The sequence below is a fragment of the Heteronotia binoei genome, chromosome 9, assembly GCF_032191835.1.
Source record: "Heteronotia binoei isolate CCM8104 ecotype False Entrance Well chromosome 9, APGP_CSIRO_Hbin_v1, whole genome shotgun sequence".
NCBI lineage: Eukaryota > Metazoa > Chordata > Lepidosauria > Squamata > Gekkonidae > Heteronotia > Heteronotia binoei.
The window spans coordinates 103,225,444-103,247,760 of NC_083231.1; the positions used below are offsets into that span (position 1 = coordinate 103,225,444).

Sequence of the window (22,317 nt, forward strand, 5' to 3'; positions counted from 1 at the left end):
GACTTTGTGTCTGGAAAGCGAGCGTTCTGACAGTTTTGCTTCCATCCTCACCCACCTGAAGGGCAAAAGCTCTCCTCAGAAATGGTAGATTTTTAGAGTGTCCAGGTGCAGAAGAGCAGAATGTAGATGTGTTCCCATAGCCAAAGAGATAATGCTTTTTTCTATTCCTGCAATACACCCTCTACTCATACCTGCAGTGTCTTCTCTGTACTGCTGTTAAAGGTTCAGGGGCCCTGTCCCATAATGCATCCGGTCACTCGCATTCAACATTCTGAAATGGAGCATCACTTGATTTCTACAGGGTTTTATGCTCCCTCACTCCAGTGAATCACAATGGTGGCAAACCAAATTGTATTCTTTGCTCTTCTCCCTCTTAACATAGGCTGTCCGCTGTCTCTTAAGCAGTTACCTGGGACACACAGATCCCTAAATGGGGAGTGCCACATGAAGAAGGAACTGAGAGTTAGTGTAGAGTTGGACTCAGACCAGAGAGACCTGGGTTGAAATTTTTGCTCAGTTAGCGACTTTGTTAATTCACTACCTTCCAGCATGTAGTGAGAATAAAATAATTCCAGTAATCGCCACATTCCACTTGTTAAAGGAGTAAAATTAAGTCTGTGCTGTGATTAAATTCCTCCTGTCTAGCAAGAGGCAATTAAAAATCGAGAACAGTCAAAAGAAATGAGTATATATAACAGCAGCATATCAAGGTAGAAAAATAGCTGTGAAGTGTCTCCTTTCTCCTTGCTGAGTTATAATAAATTACTGATCATAATAAATTACTGATCGTTATAATAAATTACTGATCATTGTGTTATTGCTACCTGTTTTGAACAGGTTACTGATTTGGATGATGAAGTTGGATCCCCAGCCGAAGAATTCAAAGCGTTTGCTTCTGATACAGGAATGAACCGGAGTCAGTCAGAATACTGCAACGTAGGGTCCAAGACCTACCTGACAAACCATCCTGCAAAGAAGTTTGTGTTTGACTTCATGCAAGTGCTGATAATTGATAACCTCTGCCTTACACCTGCAAGCAAGCAGACTCCATTGATAGACCTCCTTCTAGAGGTAAAGTCGGTCTGTTTTCATTGTTCCCTAAAACAAAGCATATTCATCATAAGGAATACTTTTCTTGCTGCGTTGTTTATTGATGAATATTGATTAAGCAAGTATCACAAGGCTTGGCAGGTGTCAGTCTTCAAGTTAAATCCTGCTGTCCCCTGCCTCAGAGCTAAATAGCCTATCAGTTTCCAGCCTCCGCCCTCCCTCTAAAAGATACCAGAACGTGCTTAAGAGAAAGACAGAAGAGTGACCAAGGAAGAGAAGTGTCTTCTTGCATGTTCATTCACTTCTCCCTGCTGTAGTTTCTAAAGCATCTTGGATTTGAGCCGGAGAAGCTAGGAGAATTCTTTTTTCTTTCTTTCAAATACATTTTATTGTAATTTTACAAAATATATAGAGTACTGATATGAGATGAAGAACTGATGTAATATAAAATCACATCTTACTTATTGCAGATAGCCCAAAAACATTTATGAATAATCAGTAATATGAGACGAATGAATCATAAATACATTCAAATTTAGAAATAAGAAAGGAAAATAAAAATAAAATAGTACTGAAAATCCCAGTATTTTTGAACTCTAATCACTTTGTTAGCCATAATGTAAATACTACCACAAGGAAAGGTCATTAATTATATCTAGGAGAACTCTTTTTTCTTGTTGCACTACAGGGAGAGAGAAGAAGGCAGAGAGGGATGTGTAAATGAATGGTCTTGGCTGTGTTTCCGGTTTTGGGCCAGCCTGCATGTGACACATCCCATGGGTTTGACGTGGGGATTTGCAGCAGGATGCCAGCTGTGAGGTCCTTGTATAGACTCAGTTCAGAAGTGCTGCAGGGCCCCTGCCCTGCCTAGCTCAGGCAAGCCCGATTCTCTGGAAGCTAAACAGGGCCAACTGTAGTTATCACTTAGATGGGAGACTTCTTTGAAATATCCAGTCAAGAGGACAGGGGCAGGATCTATTCAGCAACCTCTATGAATATCCTCCAGGCCCCCAGTAGGGGTCAGTCACCAGAGATCTACATTACTTCCAGGTGCAAATACACACGTGCACCCCCCCTCCAAATAAACAAAAAAATAATATAAAAAAAAGTAGTGCTGCAGGTCCCAATTTGGATCAGAATCATAGATCCTGCTTTTCCCCCTCCTGCCAGTGCTGTATGTCTGATCTACAGTTGACCTGGGGGAGAGTAAGTTGACCCTTCTTGGATGTCTTGATGAACGTGTGAGCCATTAATCCTTGTGGAACACCGTGGCAATCACTCACATGGTATATGTAATGTGTAGTTTGGGCCTTCGAAGCAACTCAAGAAGGAGAAAACAAGGAACTTAATGATTGACAGAAGAAGGATGTCTTGCTTATATGCTACTCCAGTGTTTTTTTGGTAGAAAAAGGCCAGCAAGAACTCATTTGCATATTAGGCCACACATCCTGATGTCATCATTGTTTCACATAGGGCTTTTTTGTAGAAAAAGCCCAGCAGGAATTAATTTACATATTAGGCCACACCTCCTGACACTAAGCCAGCCAGAACTGTGTTCCTGCTCAAAGCTCTGTGCTCCTCTATTTCCCCCCCACACACACACAGAAGGGGAAGGGAATATATGCTCCTCTACCCCCCCCCTCCTGTGGCACAGAGTGTTAAAGCTGCAGTACTGCAGTCCTAAGCTCTGCTCACGACCTGAGTTCGATCCCCAGCAGTAGCTGGTTTTTCAGGTAGCCGGCTCGAGGTTGACTCAGCCTTCCATCCTTCTGAGGTCTGTAAAATGAGTACCCAGCTTGCTGGGGGGAAAGTGTAGATGACTGGGGAAGGCAATGGCAAACCACCCTGTAAAAAGTCTGCCGTGAAAACGTTGTGAAAGCAACGTCACCCCAGAGTCGAAAACAACTGGTGCTTGCACAGGGACCCCCCCCACACACACACACAAGGGGAAGGGAATATCTTCTCTACTCCCCCCTCCACACACGCAAGTGGAAGGAAATATATGCTCCTCTACTTCCTCCCTCACATACACACACACAAGGGGAAGGGAGTATCTTTCACACATTAACTCACTCATTCTCCCCCATTTATAGGGACACGCTGCAAAAACTGCATTGGCATCTGTTATAATAGTATATGAACCTTTTTAATGTTATATCAAGATCCCCTAGAAAATGTTTTTTCTTTCTTCTTCAAGTAACATCTTAAGTTGCTCTTTGATAACAGCTGCATCAAGGGAATTTTTAAAGGAAAGCATAAATATGGTGTTTTTATTCTGGAAGTTAGAAATGGGTCTCATTGTAGATAGCATTGCGTGTGAAATTTGAGCTTGAGGCAGACCTACAGCGCACGGCTGTACAGCAACTCAGGGCAGCTTCTAATCCTCTTTCCTTCTTATCTGTCCTTTACTTACTAGGCCTCTCCTGAAAGATCAACAAGGGCACAGCAGAAAGAATTTCAGACCTATATTTTGGACAGTGTGATGGACCACTTGCTGGCGGCTGATGTTTTACTGGGTAACACTAATTGTAGTGCTATTCCTTTGATAACTTTAAAACAACACAATTCTGAGTTTCTCGAAAATGACATTGCAGAGCTAGAGAGACTGCAGAAGAGAGCATTCAAAGTGATTAAGGGGTTGGAGCACCTTTCCTGTGAGGAAAAGATGGAGAGTCTGGGATCTGTCAGTTTAGAACAAAAGATGAAGAGCCAGGGCATGATAGAGGTTTATAAAATTATACATGGAGCAGAGAAAGTGGATTGAGAGAATTTCCCTTTCTCCCAGAATAGTGGTACTTGGGGGAGCCCAGTGTTGTTGAGCAATGGATTCAGGACAGACAAAAGGAAACAACTTCTTTGCTCAATGAGTAAGTACATTGTGTAATTCAGTGCCATTTGTCGCAGCGATGGCTACAAAGGGGGTTAGATTCGGCCCTGACCTGGATAGTTTAGGCAAGCTGGATCTCATCAGATCTGGAAAGCTAAGCAGGGCTCACTCTGGCAAGTATTTAGAAGGGAGGCCTCCAGAGAATACCAGGGCTGGGAGGCAGAGGCAGGCTATCAAGGCACTTCTCTGAATGTACTCCATGTAGGAATGTAGGAGTTGCCAGAGGTTGCCGTGACTTCCAGGCATGGGTACATGTGCGCGCACACACACACACACACACACACAAAGAAAACAAAAAGGGGTTAGATTCATGGAGGAGAGGTTCATCAGTGGTTAAAGGGAACCTCTGTAGTCAGAAGCAGCAAATTTTTGCCCTGTCTGTTCCATCAACGTGCTCTGTCCATTCACTGGAATGATTTATTTATGTAAGCCGAGATTTAGCAAGAAGTAGGTGGGCTGAGTATCGATCCATCCTTGAGAGGTTCAGTACTAATTTTTGCATGTGTATGTGATATTCTTCTGCTGGAAAGCAATTTGTGTATTTCTTTTTTAGCCTGCCTTATGCCATTGATACTGTTATAAGTAGTTCATCTCTGAGTTTAAATTAAGGCTGCACTCAGGCAACATGTCCATGACGGGTGCAAAAACAACTCATTCTCATGCACCATCTTTGTCTTTCGAATGAAGTGAAGTTGATTGCTTCCTGGTTACAGTTGAAACTAACTGGTTACAACTGAACTGGTTACAACTGAACTCTTGTTTCTCATGATTTCTGAATGTAGGTGCCTGAAGCTAACTGGAAGTTTACTTCCTCCCCACAAATTGGAGTTCTAAGTTTCAGTTGAATCCCCATTTTTGATGGGGAAACAACCTTGCATTCAGACATCATGGTAAATTGTTCCTTGGCTGAAGGCTTCTTAAATCAGAAAGCTTTCTGTGACAGTACATGCATGGGGCAAAGAAGGTGGGGAATATGCAGGCACAACAACAAGGTGTTTCTGTGCCTGTCATGAACAAACAGAGGTTTTTAATGACACCTGGATGTATCCCAATATTTTTTGCAATATTTAGTTAAAACGAAATGATGATGATCATCATCATCGTCATCATCCTGTGGCAGTGGGTATAATATATAGCCAGGAGAGCCAAAGATTGTCTGGCAACCTAAAATTATAGCTTTTTTGGTGGCAACCTAGATTTATTTTTCTTTGGGGGGGGGCTGAGAGAGTTGTGACTGGCCCAAGGCCACCTGGCTGGCTTCATGTGGCAGAGTGGGGAATCGAGCCAGGTTCTCCAGATTAGAGTCCACTGCTAACCACTATACCAAACTGGTTCTCAGTTTGTTTATTTAATTAATTAATTTTATTATATTTATCCCCCCGCCCTTCCCTGTTGGGCTCAGGACGGCTAACAACAGTTAAAACACCGAAAGATAAATATTACAATAAAATCATAAGAATCATAAGAACATCTTAACATATACAATTTAATCGCTAGATGGCGTTAATTCTTGATTTGTGCTGTTTACTGTAGTTTCAAAACACTACTGCAGTGTTAAAACAAAAATATGATTTTATGCATATTCCTTCCAACGTTTGTTGTCCTTGCATAGATTTTCTCTGTGTATTCAGGAATGGCTTTTAAAATTCTTGTGCTGTTCTCATTGTCATTCAGGTGAGGATGCCTCCCTTCCTATTACAAGTGGTGGAAGCTACCAAGTCCTTGTCAACAACGTGTTCTATTTCACGCAGCGAGTGGTGGATAAGCTTTGGCAAGGCATGTTCAATAAGGAATCCAAGCTGCTTATAGATTTCATAATCCAGTTAATTGCACAGGTAGGTATCCTCTAGTCTTACATATCGTTTGCTCCACATGATGGAAATGGATTGGTGCAGGAGTCCTCCAGTGTGGGGGTTTTTTTGTACTGGACTATCTCAGTATATCAAATCACAAAGAAAAAAGCATTTCATGTTCATTTCTTGTAGTTGAGATAAATTACTATGAAAATTAAATTGTGAGCCATTTGACAAAAAGCTAAGGGCGCTGAATAATGGAGTTTCAGTCTACTTCAGTGACCGTTCTTGCAAGTGGATTTTGCCATTTCTCACAGTAAAATCCAGTTGCAAAGTGCATTGAAAGTGTGCTATTCGTGTGGGTGAAAGCACCCAAAGTATTTGACACTGTTGACTAATTTTCTTACAACCTCTTGCTGTAGTATTTTATTTTACTTCGTGTATCATCTGCCTTTTTCATTGGGACTCAAGGCATATTTACAGAATTATAAAACATCTGTATGTAATAAAGACCTGTAAATACATACAAATAAACAATGCAATAAAATTAGATCAGAGAACTGTGATTTAAGAGTGGTGTAATACAACCAATGAAGTGGATTACAGGATTGGAGAACAGTAAACGAAAGCCAGGCTAATAACTGCCAATGAACAATGCAGTGTTGAGGCATGGGAACTCCCCAGAAGTTTAACAGACAACGGGGTTTTTTTTTATGAGCAGGAACGCACTTCCGGTTGGCTTGGTGTCAGGGGGCGTGACCTAATATGCCAATGAATGCCTGTGTGAAACAATTATGACATCAGTGGTTGTGGCTTAATATGCAAATGAGTTCCTGCTGGGCTTTCTCTAGGGAAAAAAAAGCCCTGATAGACCACTACAACTCTGTTTTGGGGATGAGCAAATTTCACAACCCAACCCCCCCCCCCCCGCCCCCCGTTTGTCTCTTCTCCTGAGATGCTTTGGATAGTCTCCCCCTCCCCCCCAATCCACCTTATAACATGAATCAGAATATTGTAATTAAATTCTTGAGGCAAAAGCTGTCTGGTACTCTCCTTCATTGCCCTCCTTGCTGTAAGAAATCATTTTAAAAAATCACCTCAATGACAACAATGTGGTGCTAACAATTAATTATTGTTTTAGGAGACGTTTCTAGGCAGTTAAACCTTTAATATGAGTGGACAAAACTAATGCCAGTAGTCTTTTTCTGAAAAGCACGCTTGGTTGTGTATAAATGTCACTGTTAAACATGTTCGTTTTTGTTCAGTCGAAAAGGCGATCTCAGGGATTATCGCTTGATGCCGTTTATCACTGCCTGAATAGGACCATCTTATACCAGTTCTCACGGCCACACAAAACTGTTCCCCAGCAAGTCGCTCTCCTTGACTCTCTCAGGATGCTGACTGTCAACCGGAACCTCATCCTGGGGCCCGGGAACCATGACCAAGAATTCATCAGTTGTTTGGCTCATTGCTTGATTAACCTGCATGCAGGGAGGTGAGCATCCAAGAAGGTGTTTCTTGTTTACCAGTTGGTTTAGTAAATTATCAAGAGCCAGACAATGGTGCTCTCTTTTGCTTCCTGTCTTTCTTTTTCTCTTTGGCTGTGATATATTAGTGGAAAGTGTCTTCAGGTCATGACTTACTTAATGGCAACCATAAAGAGAGGGGAAATAAACTAAACCAATCAAGCAGAAACCTCCAGAGGATGTTTAGAGTACTAGTAAGGGGCCCAAAGTTAAAAACATCAATAGCTATAGACAGAAGTGCATGTGCTTATTATAAAAACCTTGTAGGGGCCCAAATGAAGCCTCATAAAATCACTGAAGTGACAAATGCACAAAAGAGAAGAACCATATATGACCTGACGTGTTCCGGCCTGTAGAGGCCTTCTTCAAAGGTCAGATAGTCCCCAGTATTTCAAATTGTCCCCAGCAGCAGTGAGCTTGGAAAGTAAATAATGGAGAAGGAACATGGACAAACATGGACAATTACAGCATACAAAAAAGCCCCAGTTACACTTAATATAGGACTCAAAATGGAATGTTCCAATCTGGAAATAAATTACACATGTAAAAAAAAATGTTGAGAGGCCACAAACGTATCTGGCCTTATGTCAGCAGCAATTACATACACTAGAAATAGTAATATTGTCAGTATATACCTTCCAGTTTAGGTCCTAAGAGTACAAGTAAAATCCCCTTATCAGGGCCAGTGCAATATCAGTATGCATCATATGGTGACCCCTTGTGGAGTTTTCAGGGCAAGAGATGTTCAGAGGTGATTTGCCATATCTCTTCTGCATTGCGACCCTAGACTTCCTTGGTGGTCTCCCATCCAGGGCTTTTTTTTGTAGCAGGAACTCCTTTGCATATAAGGCCACACACCCCTGATGTAGCCAATTCTCCAAGGGCGTTTTCGCACTGACCTTAATCAGCAGCGACGCCCCTCTTCACCGCGCAGGATCGGCGCGAATTTCGCACTAATTGCTGCGGAGCACCCGGAAGAGCCGGAAAGTCCCGCGGCTTTTGCGGCGCAAACGGAAACCACCAAAAACCAGTTTCCATTTGCGCCGCAAAAGCCGCGGGACTTTCCGGCTCTTCCAGGTGCTCCGCGACAATTAGTGCGAAATCCGCGCCGATCCTGCGCGGTGAAGAGGGGCGTCGCTGCTGATTAAGGTCAGTGCGAAAACGCCCCAAGAGTTTGCAGGGTTCTTCTAACAGGGCCTGCTGTAAGCTCTTGGAGGATTGGCTACATCAGGGGCGTGTGGCCTAATATGCAAAAGAGTTCCTGCTACAAAAAAAGCCCTGCTCCCATCCAAATACTAACCAGGGCCAGCCCTGTAGCCAGGATTTGGGAAGTCGGGGGCCTCACATTTTTTCAGGAGGCACTTAGTGGCCTCCCCACCTTAGCCTTCCGTCCCACAATCACGCTGCCAGCACACACACCCCAACCTTAAGTCAGGGCTGGATCTACAGAAATAAGAGAAATTGCGGGGCAGGGGCACTAAGGGGACAGCTGCCATATTCCGCCCTGAGCCTGCTTTGGTGGGGTAGGGCGGGATATAAATCGAATGAAATAAAATAAAATAAATAAAATCTCGTCCAGGTTCCAGCTATTTTTTCCTGCAGCAGAACTGACCAAAAGAGGGGGAGAGCAAGAATACCACCAGAGACAAATCTCAGGACACAGCCCTACCTTCCTCTTTGTGCATTACAGTATTTTGAAGTCCCCCCCCCCCTTTCTCGTGCACTCAAATATATACAAAAGCAGCATTTCTTCCCTGATGTCAGATGTCTTGCTTTTGAGCGCACGAGAAAGCGGGGGTGGGGGCGGATATTAAGGCCATATTCTTATTTTTGCATTCCGAAACAAATGGGCTGAATGCATCATTTCTCAGTATGGCACCCAATACAAAATGTGGCAGATTTTATTGTGAAGAATTTCCCCAAACAAGTTTACAGATCATCACTTAAGGGACTGAATCATGGAATTAAAAAGTCACAAACAAATTTACATAATTGGGAAGGATGAGATTCAGACGACACAACTGTGGGGAAGAAAATAGCCCGTCGCCCTGGCTAATGTGAAAGGAGGCGTGGTCTGGAAGTTTGGAAGGCGTGCAGCTTGAAAAAGGGTCGGGGTGTTTTTTGCTTCCTGTGTCTCGTAGCTGCAGTTGCAGATCTTAATGAGAGGATGGGACTGGCTGTGCTGAAGCAGCTGCTGCTTTAATGATCAGTGGCGTCGTCAGTGAGAGACAGAATGGTTGGAACTTGATTTCTCCTTCCCTCCCTTCTTTTAGAGATGGTTGAAATGTTTAGCCTCCATTCTGAACCAGATGGGGAAACTCTTAGGCTACAGCCGAGGGTGGCAATGCCGTGTGTGTTTGCTTTGTAATCCACTGGTATGGATCCTCTTAGCAGGAACTGCTGCTGGTGGGGGAGAGGGGAGTTTGTGCATCTGTTTTCTTTGACAAGTGACTCACATACAGGTTTTATTCAGGCGCCTCCTCCCCATCCCAAGCCGCACAGAGCAAGGCAGCCGAGGGGGAGGGGGAGCCAAGTCCGAGCCGGTCCCAAGGCCAAAGGGAGGGAGCCAGCCGAGCCGCCCAGAGCAAGCCAGCCAGGGAAGGAGCCGAGCTGGCTGGTTGGTGGGGTCTTTTAACGCCTCTTCTGCCTCCCCCAGATCCAGCCTTGCCTTCCGTTCCCTTCCCTGTTCACTGTGTCTTCCCTCCCTTTCCCCCACCACTCAGACTGTGCAGGAGGGATGGCTGAGGCAGCCTCTGTCAGGAGTTAAAGAGCTGATCGGTGGGGCCCTTCAATGGCGCTGGAAGGAGGCGGCAACTGCTTCTGCCACCCCTCCCACGCCTGATTAGAATTGTGACGAGCCAGGGGCAAGTTGGGAGGCCAGGTAGGGCTGGAAAGTTAGGGGGTCTTGCAAATAAGTCAGGGGGCTATTCCCCGTGAGGCCCCCTCAAGGCAACGGGCCTGACCAGGGCTAACCCTCTTTAGCTTCCCATATCTGGCAGGATTGAGCTAGCCTGAGCCATCCGAGTCAGGGCTTTGACTTTTAAAGAACAGTTACTCAGTTATTTGTCTGAGCTGTTCACCAGTGTCCAGACTGAAGGAAATGGCTCCTTATTAATACTCTTGTCACATAAAGTCACTCATTTTGTGGTGAAGAGAGAGATCAAAAGAGGGAGTTCTTCACAGGTTTTGTGGTGCGAGTCTGACATCCTTCATACTTACATGACAGGTATGTGCCAGGCACTCTAGAAATGGTGTGCCTTTAGATGAACTTTATTCCTTTTCTAACATAACCTGAACAGCATTTTTTTTTTAAATTTCAAATCGTCCCCAGCAGCAGTGAACTTGGAAAGTAAATAATGGAGAAGGAACATGGACAAACGGTTCCAAGTAACTTATTCAAGCTTTACTGTTTCAATAGCACTGCTACAACCATGTGAATAAACTTCAGAGCAGAAATACATTAATTGCCATGCTTATTGTGGTCCCTTCTTCACATATGTAAGCTAGTTAACCTCAAGGGGGAAGACACAGCTACCCATTTTGGGCCTTTCTCCCTGCAGAAAGCTTAAGAACATAAGAGAAGCCATGATAGATCAGGCCAGTGGCCCATCCTTTCCAACATTCTGTCATACTGTAGTAAAATAAAGCAGGTGCCATCAGAAGGTCCACTAGTGGGGCCAGGACACTCCCATTGTTTCCCCTGCAAACACCAAGAATACAGAGCATCACTTGCCCCAGACAGTTCCATCTATATCCTGTGACTAATAGGCATTGAAGGACCTCTGCTCTATATGTTTATCCAATCCCCTCCTGATGCCATCTATGCATGTAGCTGCCACCTCCTCCTGTGGAGAGCCAGTTTGGTGTAGTGGTTAAGTGTGCAGACTCTTATCTGGGAGAACCGGGTTTGATTCCCCACTCTTCCACTTGCACCTGCTGGAATGGCCTTGGGTCAGCCATAGCTCTGGCAGAGGTTGTCCTTGAAAGGGCAGCTGCTGTGAGAGCCCTCTCCAGCCCCACCCACCTCACAGGGTGTCTGTTGTTGGGGAGGAAGGTAAAGGAGATTGTGAGCCGCTCTGAGACTCTTCGGAGTGGAGGGCGGGATAGAAATCCAATATCTTCTTCTTCTTCTGAATTCCATGTGTTAATCACCCTTTGGGTGGAAAAGTACTTCCTTTTATCCATTCTAACTCAGCTGTTCAGCAATTTCATTGAGTGCCCACGAGTTCTTGTATTGTGAGAAAGGTACTTCTTTCTCTACCTTCTCTATCCCATGCTTGAGGCCTGGTCTAGAAGAGTGGTTTCTACGTGTTAAACTGTTTTTCTACCACAGTGCATAGACTACAGCTTGCAGATTACTTTCCCCATGGTACTTTAAACTAACAGGATCTAATTCTCGCATCATGGCCTAGTGTCCGCTTCATCAAATGCGTGTAGTGGGCCCTTACTAGGCAAAATATTTGTGTTTCAGCTTATTTTTTTCCACAATAGACTAACACAGCCTTCTGACCTTATTTTACTTATAAACATTTGTTGCCCACACAATACTAGATTGTGAACATATGAAGCTGCCTTATATTGAATCAGACCCTTGGTCCGTCAAAGTCAGTATTGTCTTCTCGGACTGGCAGTGGCTCTCCAGGGTCTCAAGCTGAGGATTTTCACGCCTACTTGCCTGGACCCTTTTTGGAGATGCCAGGGATTGAACCTGGGACCTTCTGCTTACCAAGCAGATGCTCTACCACTGAGCCACCATCCCTCATGGGGAAGGAAGGTTTATAGCAGGGATGGCCAGACTGTGGCTCTTTCACACATATCGTGCGGCTCTCTAAGCCCCCACTGCCCTGTTGGCGGTTTGGAGAAGGCATTTGTCTCTTTAAAGCATTTCTCCAAGCCAAGCCAGCCAGTAACTTGGCTTGGAGAATGCATTTAAAGTTAAAGTTCCTTTCTTTCCACCTCTCCCTCCCTATCTATTTTCCTCCCTCCTTCCCTTCTTCAAACATCTTACGTTCATGTCTTGTGACTCTCAAACATCTGACATTTATTCTGTGTGGCTCCTACATTAAGCAAGTTTGGCCACCCATGGTTTATAGCTTTCTTCCTGACATGATTAGATTTTTTTTCTGTGTGCAATTTAGGGGGGTGAGAAGTATCCAAACATACAATACCCCTCTTTAAAGTACGTAATATTTTCCGTGAAGTTTTATCATACAATAGATGGTTCATGTAGACAAGGGCACTGTCCTGGTGTTGGTAAAGAGGAAGGGAGCCCTCTGGTGGGCAGAAGGTTTATTAATGAGCTATATACTGTGGAGCCACCTATAAGGAAACCTACAAAACAGGCACTTTTTGTAGGATGCTTCTTGAATCACTCCATATCTGCCTGCCGGTTGTGATGTACTTCATCTGATGGTTGGACCATTCCCCCAACATACATGAAGCTTCTCTGCCTTTTCCCTCCAAAGCAGATACATCCAAGTACATGGTGAATTTTTCAGCATTGATTAAGGTGGTAGTAAGTTCTTAGAGTGATACCACAGATTAATACGCCTTGCCCCCACCTACCGGTTATCCTCAGCGTGTGCCTTTGAGGATTTAAAACAGCGAGATAAAACTATCTGATTCTGAACCTGGCTCCCAGCCAGTGTTCCCTCTTAAGCTGAGTTAGTGTGAGCTAGCTCACAGTTTTTTAGCCTCCGACTCACACATTTTTGTCTTTGTTCAGGAAGGATGACCCCTGAGCACACTAATTTATGAGAGCCAGTTCGGTGTAGTGGTTAAGTGTGCGGACTCTTATCTGGGAGAACCGGGTGATTCCCCACTCCTCCACTTGCACCTGCTAGTATGGCCTTGGGTCAGCCATAGCTCTGGCAGAGGTTGTCCTTGAAAGGGCAGCTGCTGTGAGAGCCCTCTCCAGCCCCACCCACCTCACAGGGTGTCTGTTGTGGGGGAGGAAGATAAAGGAGATTGTGAGCCGCTCTGAGACTCTTCGGAGTGGAGGATGGGACAAAAATCCAATATCTTCTTCTTCTTAATTTATGCAGTAGCCAAATCACTTGCTCACAGCTTTAATGCTAGAAGCTCACACGAAGTGGAATTTTTGCTCACAAGACTCCACAGCTTAGAGGGAGCATTGCTTCCAGTGTGTGGCTTGCAGAAGCCTCACAGTTGGGGCAGGTAAGGACAGGGAAAGATGTCTTTGTGAACCTGGGTTTCTGTGAAAGTCTTCAATTTAATTTTAAAAAACAGAGAGAGGAAGAGAAAATAAATATAAAAAAATTAATGCCAAGATCTTGTAAAATTACTCTATGAATCTTGGGAGTCATTTTCATTTGCTGAGCCAACCAGGCAGCATTGGCTGTCTAGGCAATCCAAACTGAGATCTTATGAGGTAGTCTCATGATATTTTCAATGCTAATTTACTCCACTATGAAGCAGAAGAGAGGTCAGTGATGGGGAGGAAGTGGACATCCATGAAGATGGGAGGCAGGCAGGGAGGGAGCAGAACCAGTAGGGAAGGTAAATTGAGCAGAAGGGGTAGTGAATGGGGACGAGAGGGAGGAGAAATTAATTGCCACCTTATGCACATCTTGCCTTCTTTTGCAAGGTTCCCCTTCTGGTTTTTAAGAGATGCTTACCGTCTTTTGTTTATAGAATCATAGGATGGTTCGGGGCAGCTTGAAGCTGCCCCCAAAGACACCCAGCTGGAAATAGAGTGCCGCAGAGCTTCTGGATGGTGCTTGGAAAAGGAGCGGGCCATGGGCGCCTGGGGAGCATCTGGAACGCTCATGCATTCAAAGTGGTGCCTTTTTGAGCCAGCTCCCAGCAAACTGGGGTGACTCGGGGGTGGGAGGCACATGTGCGCATGTGGATGCACTTTTCTGGTCCACCTGCCTCCTGCCCCCCCCCAGGTGGCTTTAAAAGCCCATCTGTTATCAGCCATAGAATCACAGAGTTGGAAGGGCCATACAGACCATGAAGTCCAACCCCCTGCTCAATGCAGGATCAGCCTACAGCATCCCTGGCAAGTGTTTGTCCAGCCACTTCTTAAGGACTGCCAGTGAGGTGGAGCTCACAACCTCCCTGGGTAGCTGATTCCACTGTTGAACAACTCGTACTATTAAAAAGTTTTCCCTGATATCCAGCTGGTACCTTCCTGCATTTAATTTAAACCCGTTATTGCAAGTCCCCTCCTCTGCTGCCAATCGGAACAGCTCCCTGCCCTCATCTAAGTGAAAGCCCCTTCAGATACTTAAAGAGAGCGGCCATGTCCCCAATCTGTCAGCTGATCTGCTTTCTTTCCTGACCACTTTCCCTTTACCTCTTTCCCCAAGCAAATACCTTCCCTTTGTTTCTAATATTCTTATTGGGTTACCTTTGCAGCAGCGTAGATGGGTTTGGCCTGGAAGCAGAAGCCAGGATGACTACTTGGCACATCATGATCCCTTCTGACATAGAGCCAGATGGAGTCTACAATCAAGACGTTAGCGAAGGTAATAACACCTACTAAGTCAGCTAGAGGGCTGTTTGTCTCCATCAGCTGGTTACGTATTTCTCATGCATTCCTCTTGCCTTCCTGGTCTGTCGTGTTTCAGGTCTTCTTGGTAAAGTGGAAAAGAGGAGATTAGAAATAGTAAACAGAGTGGACACCAAGGGTACTGTATTGAATGTGCTGCATCAAAGGCCGCATTATTAAAATATAGGTCTAGTCAGGTCTAATTGACAGCAAATAGAGGATAATCTCATCTATGAACCACTCACGCCGATTAGAGGCTGCTTTTTGCTGTAAGACGATCCCAGTAAACATCGGTCAGGAATAATTAGGATTAGGCCTAATCCCTGTTGCCCAGTGAAATCAGCAGGACTCATCATCACTCATGGCAAGTAGCAATCGACCCTGCGCTAGGCGGAATGAATGGTTTTATTGGAGCTGTGTTTTGAAAAACACTGGAGTGAGTAGTTAAGATGCAGAAGGCTGAAAGGGACGAGTAAACAAACCTCCAATTGAGCATCAGAAGATTAAAACAAGGAAAAGAAAGCCTGATAAAATTCAGAAAGTGGAGTTGTCCAAGTAGACTGGCTGAGCTCTCTCTTTATTTCCATCTTCGTTCGCAGTATTGACCCAAAGTTAAATAGTTAAAAAATATTGTAGGCTTTGTAGAAACTTGTATGTTATTATTTTTTCCTCTGTATCAGTACCTAGCTATTAACCATGGTGGGAAGGGGGGCTCGATCAGCACAGAGTCTGAACATGTGCTTAAAATCAAAAGCCAGCCATTGGCTAGGGTTCTCTATGGTGGCAAAATGAGGTCACCGTATCCCAGAGATCCCCAGTATTTTTAAGCCTGTGGGCACCTTTGGAATTCTGGCACCGGGTGGTGGGCTGTCACAAAAGGCAGAGCTGCAGACATGGATGAAGCCTGAATGCCAGGGAGAAGAAGGATAATTTAAAAAATACCCTGTGGTGGCAGCTGCCACTGAAACAACATTATTCTAATTTACCCAGCCAATTGAATGTTGAGCGGCTGGTGAGAAATCCTGTTGGACAAAGAGCCCTATCTGACCCCACCCACTTTCTAAAAACACTTGGTGGGCGTCAGGAAAGGTGCTGCCGGGCACCACACTGGAGACCTTGACTATTTCCTTTGGCATGTATGCAGTGATGAAATGGCTAGATGCTTGATGTTGGTTGATAGAGTAGAAGCTGGTTGAATTTCAGACCAGAATATCCAGTAAGAATTATGGGCTTGTGCATCTCTGTTTCATTCTGCTTCTTGGTATACAGTAATGATCAGCATGAACATATGAACGTATGAAGCTGCCTTATACTGAATCAGACCCTCGGTCCATCAAAGTCAGTATCGTCTATTCAGACTGGCAGCGGCTCTCCAGGGTCTCAAGCTGAGGTTTTTCACGCCTATTTGCCTGGGCCCTTTTTAGTTGGAGATGCTGGGGATTGAACCTGGGACCTTCTGTTTACCAAGCAGATGCTCTTCCGCTGAGCCACCATCCTTCCCCATGACTGTAAACATTCACTTCCCTCACATTGGTTGCAATCTGCATGTATGCTGTTGTTGCATTGAATAAAGTTGGTATGTTATTACTACTGTGCATTAGACAAAGAATTGACCAAGATCTAAAGTCAGGCCTCGAATTCAGCAGGAGCTCACAGGATCTCAGCTCCTGAACCTTTCTGAGGGTTCCCCCTCCTCCTTCCCGCTTTGCCCATTGATAGTAGGTGCAGCTGCATAACAATCCTTGGATGAGCTCCACCACCTATTTTTGTACAAAACGACCCCTGCCTAAAGTTAATACCTAAAAATGGAGTTGGCATTGCCAGCCCTGAGCCTGTCATACAGGCGGATTACTAGACTTATCAGATGGGAATGGGGCAGCAAATTAAGGGGCAAGAGTCATGCTGGGAGCCGCGTGCAAGTCCCTGCTGCTGAAGTTCTGCTACTTTATCCTAGCATGAATGGAGTGGAGCACGTGCCCTAGAATCTTTTGCTGTGATGCTATTCTGCTAGACAACACGTACCATTTTCATGGGGGTATCCCCTGTCCCATCTACGGTGGCAAAGTCTGTCCTGGTGATTGGAAACCACTTATCTGCGTCACAGTCTCACAGGCAGTGTTCCCTCTAATCCCCCCCCTTCCCCACGCAGAGCAGTTCACAGCCTAAGCAGATTATAAGTGCTGACTTGTGCAACTGAACAGCAGCAACAAAATCTTAAAACGGGCAATGGAGTGCCAGACCCTGCGCAGCTCCAGATTTGCCGCTGAGCGGGGCTTCCTGTCTTAATGAGTGGCTGCTCATGCACACAGCTTAGAGGCAAGTAAACGTGTGGAAGTTGCAGCCCCAAACAAACCAGTATTTCCCCTGCTACCATGTATGTGGCCTAAAAGACAATAATTTTCAAGGCTCTCCCCTCCACCCCTGCCGCCTGAATGCTTGAAATTGATTCTTATTTTACTGAAGAAGCTTTGGGAATGGCTGTTGGCAATCTAGGAGCATATCACTTAAGAGCCATGCATTTTCTCAGTATTCTCCCTCCCAGGGGTCGTTTTGTAGAAAAATAGGTGGCGGAGCTCATCCGGGATTGTTATGCAGCTGCACCTACTTTTCAATGGACGAGGTGGGAAGGTTCAGGAGCTGCGCTCCTCTGATCTCCTGCTGAATCCAAGGTGTGCTCCCTCCCAGGAAGAGTCACTTGTGAAAACAACTTAAAAGCTATTAAAGGGATACCTCCGGCGCAGGGTGTTAAAGCTGCTGTACTGCAGTCCTAAGCTCTGCTCACAACCTGAGTTTGATCCCCGGTGGAAGCTGGGTACTCATTTTACCGACCTCAGAAGGATGGAAGGCTGAGTCAACCTCAAGCCGGCTACCTGAAACCCAGCTTCCACCGGGGATCGAACTCAGGTCGTGAGCAGAGCTTAGGACTGCTGGTGGGGAAGCATAGATGACTGGGGAAGGCAATGGCAAACCACCCCGTAAAAAGTCTGCCGTGAAAATGTTGTGAAAGCAACGTCACCCCAAAGTCGGAAACGACTGGTGCTTGCACAGGAGACCTTTCCTTTCCTGGGTAGTATTAGGACTGAGAGCCATATGCAGTCCTGCTCCTGTTGCTGCTATTATAGCCACTCACTTTTCTAAACATATCATTTTCAGCAGCAGCACCACTGCTTCATGTAGAACTCCAGCCTAGCCAGAGAAGTCAGGGATCCTGCTGTAGTCAGGGGGACACATGTTTATGCAGTCTGTATTTCAACACACACATGTGTGTGTGTTTGTCTGTACAGTGCTGTCAAGTTGCAGCCAACGTTTGGCAACCTGGTAGAGTTTTCAAGGCGAGAGACGCTCAGAGATTACTTGCCATTGTCTGGCCTCCCGTCCAAACACTAACGGCATTCTACCATTCTTTAAAAAGGGTTCCAGAGGAGATCCGGGAAATTACAGGCCAGTCAGTCTGACTTCAATACCGGGAAAGTTGGTAGAAACCATTATCAAGGACAGAATGAGTAGGCACATTGATGAACACGGGTTATTGAGGAAGACTCAGCATGGGTTCTGCAAGGGAAGATCTTGCCTCACTAACCTGTTACATTTCTTTGAGGGGGTGAACAAACATGTGGACAAAGGAGACCCGATAGATGTTGTTTACCTTGACTTCCAGAAAGCTTTTGATAAAGTTCCTCATCAAAGGCTCCTTAGAAAGCTTGAGAGTCATGGAGTAAAAGGACAGGTCCTCTTGTGGATCAAAAACTGGCTGAGTAATAGGAAGCAGAGAGTGAGTATAAATGGGCAGTCTTCGCAGTGGAGGACGGTAAGCAGTGAGGTGCCGCAGGGCTCGGTACTGGGTCCCATCCTCTTTAACTTGTTCATAAATGATTTAGAGTTGGGAGTGAGCAGTGAAGTGGCCAAATTTGCGGATGACACTAAATTGTTCAGGGTGGTGAGAACCAGAGAGGATTGTGAGGAACTCCAAAGGGATCTGTTGAGGCTGGGTGAGTGGGCGTCAACGTGGCAGATGCGGTTCAATGTGGCCAAGTGCAAAGTAATGCACATTGGGGCCAAGAATCCCAGCTACAAATACAAGTTGATGGGGTGTGAACTGGCAGAGACAGACCAAGAGAGAGATCTTGGGGTCATGGTAGATAATTCACTGAAAATGTCAAGACAGTGTGCGTTTGCAATAAAAAAGGCCAACGCCATGCTGGGAATTATTAGGAAGGGAATTGAAAACAAATCAGCCAGTATCATAATGCCTCTGTATAAATCGATGGTGCGGTCTCATTTGGAGTACTGTGTGCAGTTCTGGTCGCTGCACCTCAAAAAGGATATTATAGCATTGGAGAAAGTTCAGAAAAGGGCAACTAAAATGATTAAAGGGCTGGAACACCTTCCCTATGAAGAAAGGTTGAAACGCTTAGGGCTCTTTAGCTTGGAGAAACGTCGACTGAGGGGTGACATGATAGAAGTTTACAAGATAATGCATGGGATGGAGAAAGTAGAGAAAGAAGTACTTTTCTCCCTTTCTCACAATACAAGAACTCGTGGGCATTCGATGAAATTGCTGAGCAGACAGGTTAAAACGGATAAAAGGAAGTACTTTTTCACCCAAAGGGTGATTAACATGTGGAATTCACTGCCACAGGAGGTGGTGGCATCCACAAGCATAGCCACCTTCAAGAAGGGGTTAGATAAAAATATGGAGCAGAGGTCCATCAGTGGCTATTAGCCACAGTGTGTGTGTGTGTGTGTGTGTGTGTGTGTGTATATATATATATATATTTGGCCGCTGTGTGACACAGAATGTTGGACTGGATGGGCCATTGGCCTGATCTAACATGGCTTCTCTTATGTTCTTATGTACCATGTTGTGAAGAGCAGGTTGATAGAGTTGTGTAGCGGCAGTGCAGTCCTTAATGCAAATCCCCAGAGAGCTCAGAACTCTGCTTTTGGAATCCCAAGAAATATTAGCAAACATGAGGGTTGCCAGCACATAAACAGGTCGGGGAGAAGACTCTTAGGGACTCCTTGCATAAAAGCAAACTTTCAGGCATGCCCCTGCAAAACATCTAAGAAGATTATTAGGGTTTGTAGAATCTTTCGGGATCAAGTGCCGTGTTCTACTGGAGAAAGTTTTCCTTCCTTTCCTTTTGATCCCAAAAGATTCTACAAACCCTAATGATGTTACCAGCTGTGAAAACCTGAAATCTTTGATCTAAGAAGATTCTTCGGAAACACCTGCTTATGCCTCACCAGCCTGTACCTATCCTAGGGGCTGGTGGTGGAAAGCGCTGTCAGGTCTCAGCTGACGTATGGTGACTCCATTGGGTTTTCAAGACGAGACATTCAGAGGTAGTTTGTCATTGCCTGCCTCTGTGTAGCACCCCTGGACTTCCTTGATGGTCTCCCATCCAAGTACTGATCAGGACTGACCCTGCTTTGGTTCTGAGATCTGATGAGATTGGGCTAGCCTGGGCTATCCAAGTCTGGGCATTTCAGCATCTTAGAGTAAAATAACATATCAGCAAAAGTTCCTGTTGTACATAACCGTATCAGTTAGTGCAAAATAAATCAAAAGGGTCTGAATAGTTGTAGCTTACTCAGAGCGATGGGCATAGCTCTCATCTGTTGCTCGCTCCACATGGCCAGCGTTAACTCACAGTGGTGCTGTTTTCACTTTTTAGGCCGCCAGCTTCTTCTAAAGGCCGTGAATCGTGTGTGGACAGAGCTGATCTACAGCAAGAAGCAAGTTTTGGAGGAGGCATTCAAAGTATCCCTCCCTGTCAACGAAAGAGGTCATGTGGACATTACCCTGGTGAAGCCCCTCGTCGAAGAAGCCAGTTTAAAGTGCTGGCAGAATCATTTGGGTAAGAATTATCTGTCTTATGTGAGATATTGCATTGGTTGTTGCTGTCTGTTTAGCAGCATCTCTTCTTAGACAACAGAAATTACTGTGTTTCAGCTCTTCATGCTTGTGGTTGTGATATTGGTGGGTGGCGCTGTATATTTTTAACACATGAGTAAAAATGGAGGAGGGGAGTTACATAAAGTAGCTTTACTACCATGTGAAATAAACTTTGCAATGTTGTGAGGGTGGGGGAAGGAAGCAGCCCTTTTGTAACCAATAAAATAAAATTAGGATGGCTCTTTGGTGTGATTAGACAAATCAGTGCAGTTCACTCAAGATGCTTCCTTTTGAGAAACTGAAGGTTATTTCTCATATTTTGCTTTGTAATCTTTTAAATTACCCTTGGTTTGCTGCTTCTCTTGACAAGCGTTTCGTGCATCTGCTGGAATTTGGCTGTTTGGAATTATTTTGTTTTAAGTATTGGTTAGCCGCCTTTCTTCCTTATGGAGCTCAAGGCAGCTTACAACATAGATAACATCCATCCATAAAAAACATAAAACCCAAAAGTTAAAATCACAGTTGAGGACATAACCAAAAGCGATCCTAAATAAAACCGTCTTCAACTGCCTCTTAAGGGGCCAGGTGCATCTCTCCAGGAAGGTTGTTCCATAATCCTGGGGCTACAACTAATAAGACCCTCTCTTCTGTCCCCATTAAACAAGCTTCTTTGATGTGACAGTCAGGAGGGCCTCTCCCTGTGATCTTTGTTCCCAGGCAGAAACATGTGGGAGAACACAGTCCTTCAGATACCTGATCCCAAGCCATGTAGGGTATTAATAATTCCACTGTAATTGTATTCGGTACTTGTATGTACAGCTTTTTTATTTTAAGAAGAAGAAAACTGCAGATTTATACCCCGCCCTTCTCTCTGAATCAGAGACTCAGAGCAGCTTACAATCTCCTATATCGTCTCCCCCCACAACAGACACCCTGTGAGGTGGGTGGGGCTGAGAGGGCTCTCACAGCAGCTGCCCTTTCAAGGACAACTCCTGCGAGAGCTATGGCTGACCCAAGGCCATTCCAGCAGCTGTATGTGGAGGAGTGGGGAATCAAACCCAGTTCTCCCAGATAGAGTTCGCACACTTAACCGCTACACCAAACTGGCTCTACACCAAACTTAAGAGATGGTGGTGATAAAAAGCAGCAGACTGTAATTGGGGGGGGGGGGGGAATTAAGAGGATTTAGCACCTGAAACTGTATTGTTTCTGGCTTCGACAGTACTCTGTTCTGCAATTAGGGAAGTGGTTATAGCTTTTAGAACTCAGTGGGGGTTGGAAAATGAATACAATGAATTCATCATTAGTGCTATTCCAGTCTGCCAGAACCGCAGACTGAACAATTGCAAAATGTGAAGGAGTTTAAATCTCAGCTCTGGCACTTGAGAGAAGACTGTTCCTGATTTTAATGCCATGTTCCTCCTTCCTGAAATTTCAACAGCGGCTCACCTTTGACCCTTGGTTCTTGTCGGTGGAAGGAGGAGTATAGCAGTTATGTTCTTCAAAAATGATACCTGTATCTTTTCCCAGGATGCTCTAGTTGATCTATGTTTTATTTCAAAACAGCCCAGAATTATTATTGTAAAACCTTTGAAAGAAAAAGAAGTCCATATACTGATTACTGATATGCACCATTCTGTGGATGG

General features: G+C 45.0%; 1 protein-coding gene across 4 annotated transcripts in view; it reads left to right on the forward strand.

Annotated features, from left to right (window-relative positions):
- The window catches only part of WDFY3 (WD repeat and FYVE domain containing 3), a 212,536-nt gene that overhangs the window by 142,960 nt on the left and 47,259 nt on the right, over positions 1 to 22,317 (forward strand). For all 4 annotated transcript variants that reach the window (XM_060247100.1, XM_060247102.1, XM_060247101.1 and 1 more), the window contains 6 exons: positions 838 to 1,071; positions 3,467 to 3,566; positions 5,612 to 5,772; positions 6,996 to 7,225; positions 14,640 to 14,749; positions 20,451 to 20,633. In XM_060247100.1, coding sequence (XP_060103083.1) covers positions 838 to 1,071; positions 3,467 to 3,566; positions 5,612 to 5,772; positions 6,996 to 7,225; positions 14,640 to 14,749; positions 20,451 to 20,633 — 1,018 coding nt within the window. The remainder of the gene's footprint in view (positions 1 to 837; positions 1,072 to 3,466; positions 3,567 to 5,611; positions 5,773 to 6,995; positions 7,226 to 14,639; positions 14,750 to 20,450; positions 20,634 to 22,317) is intronic.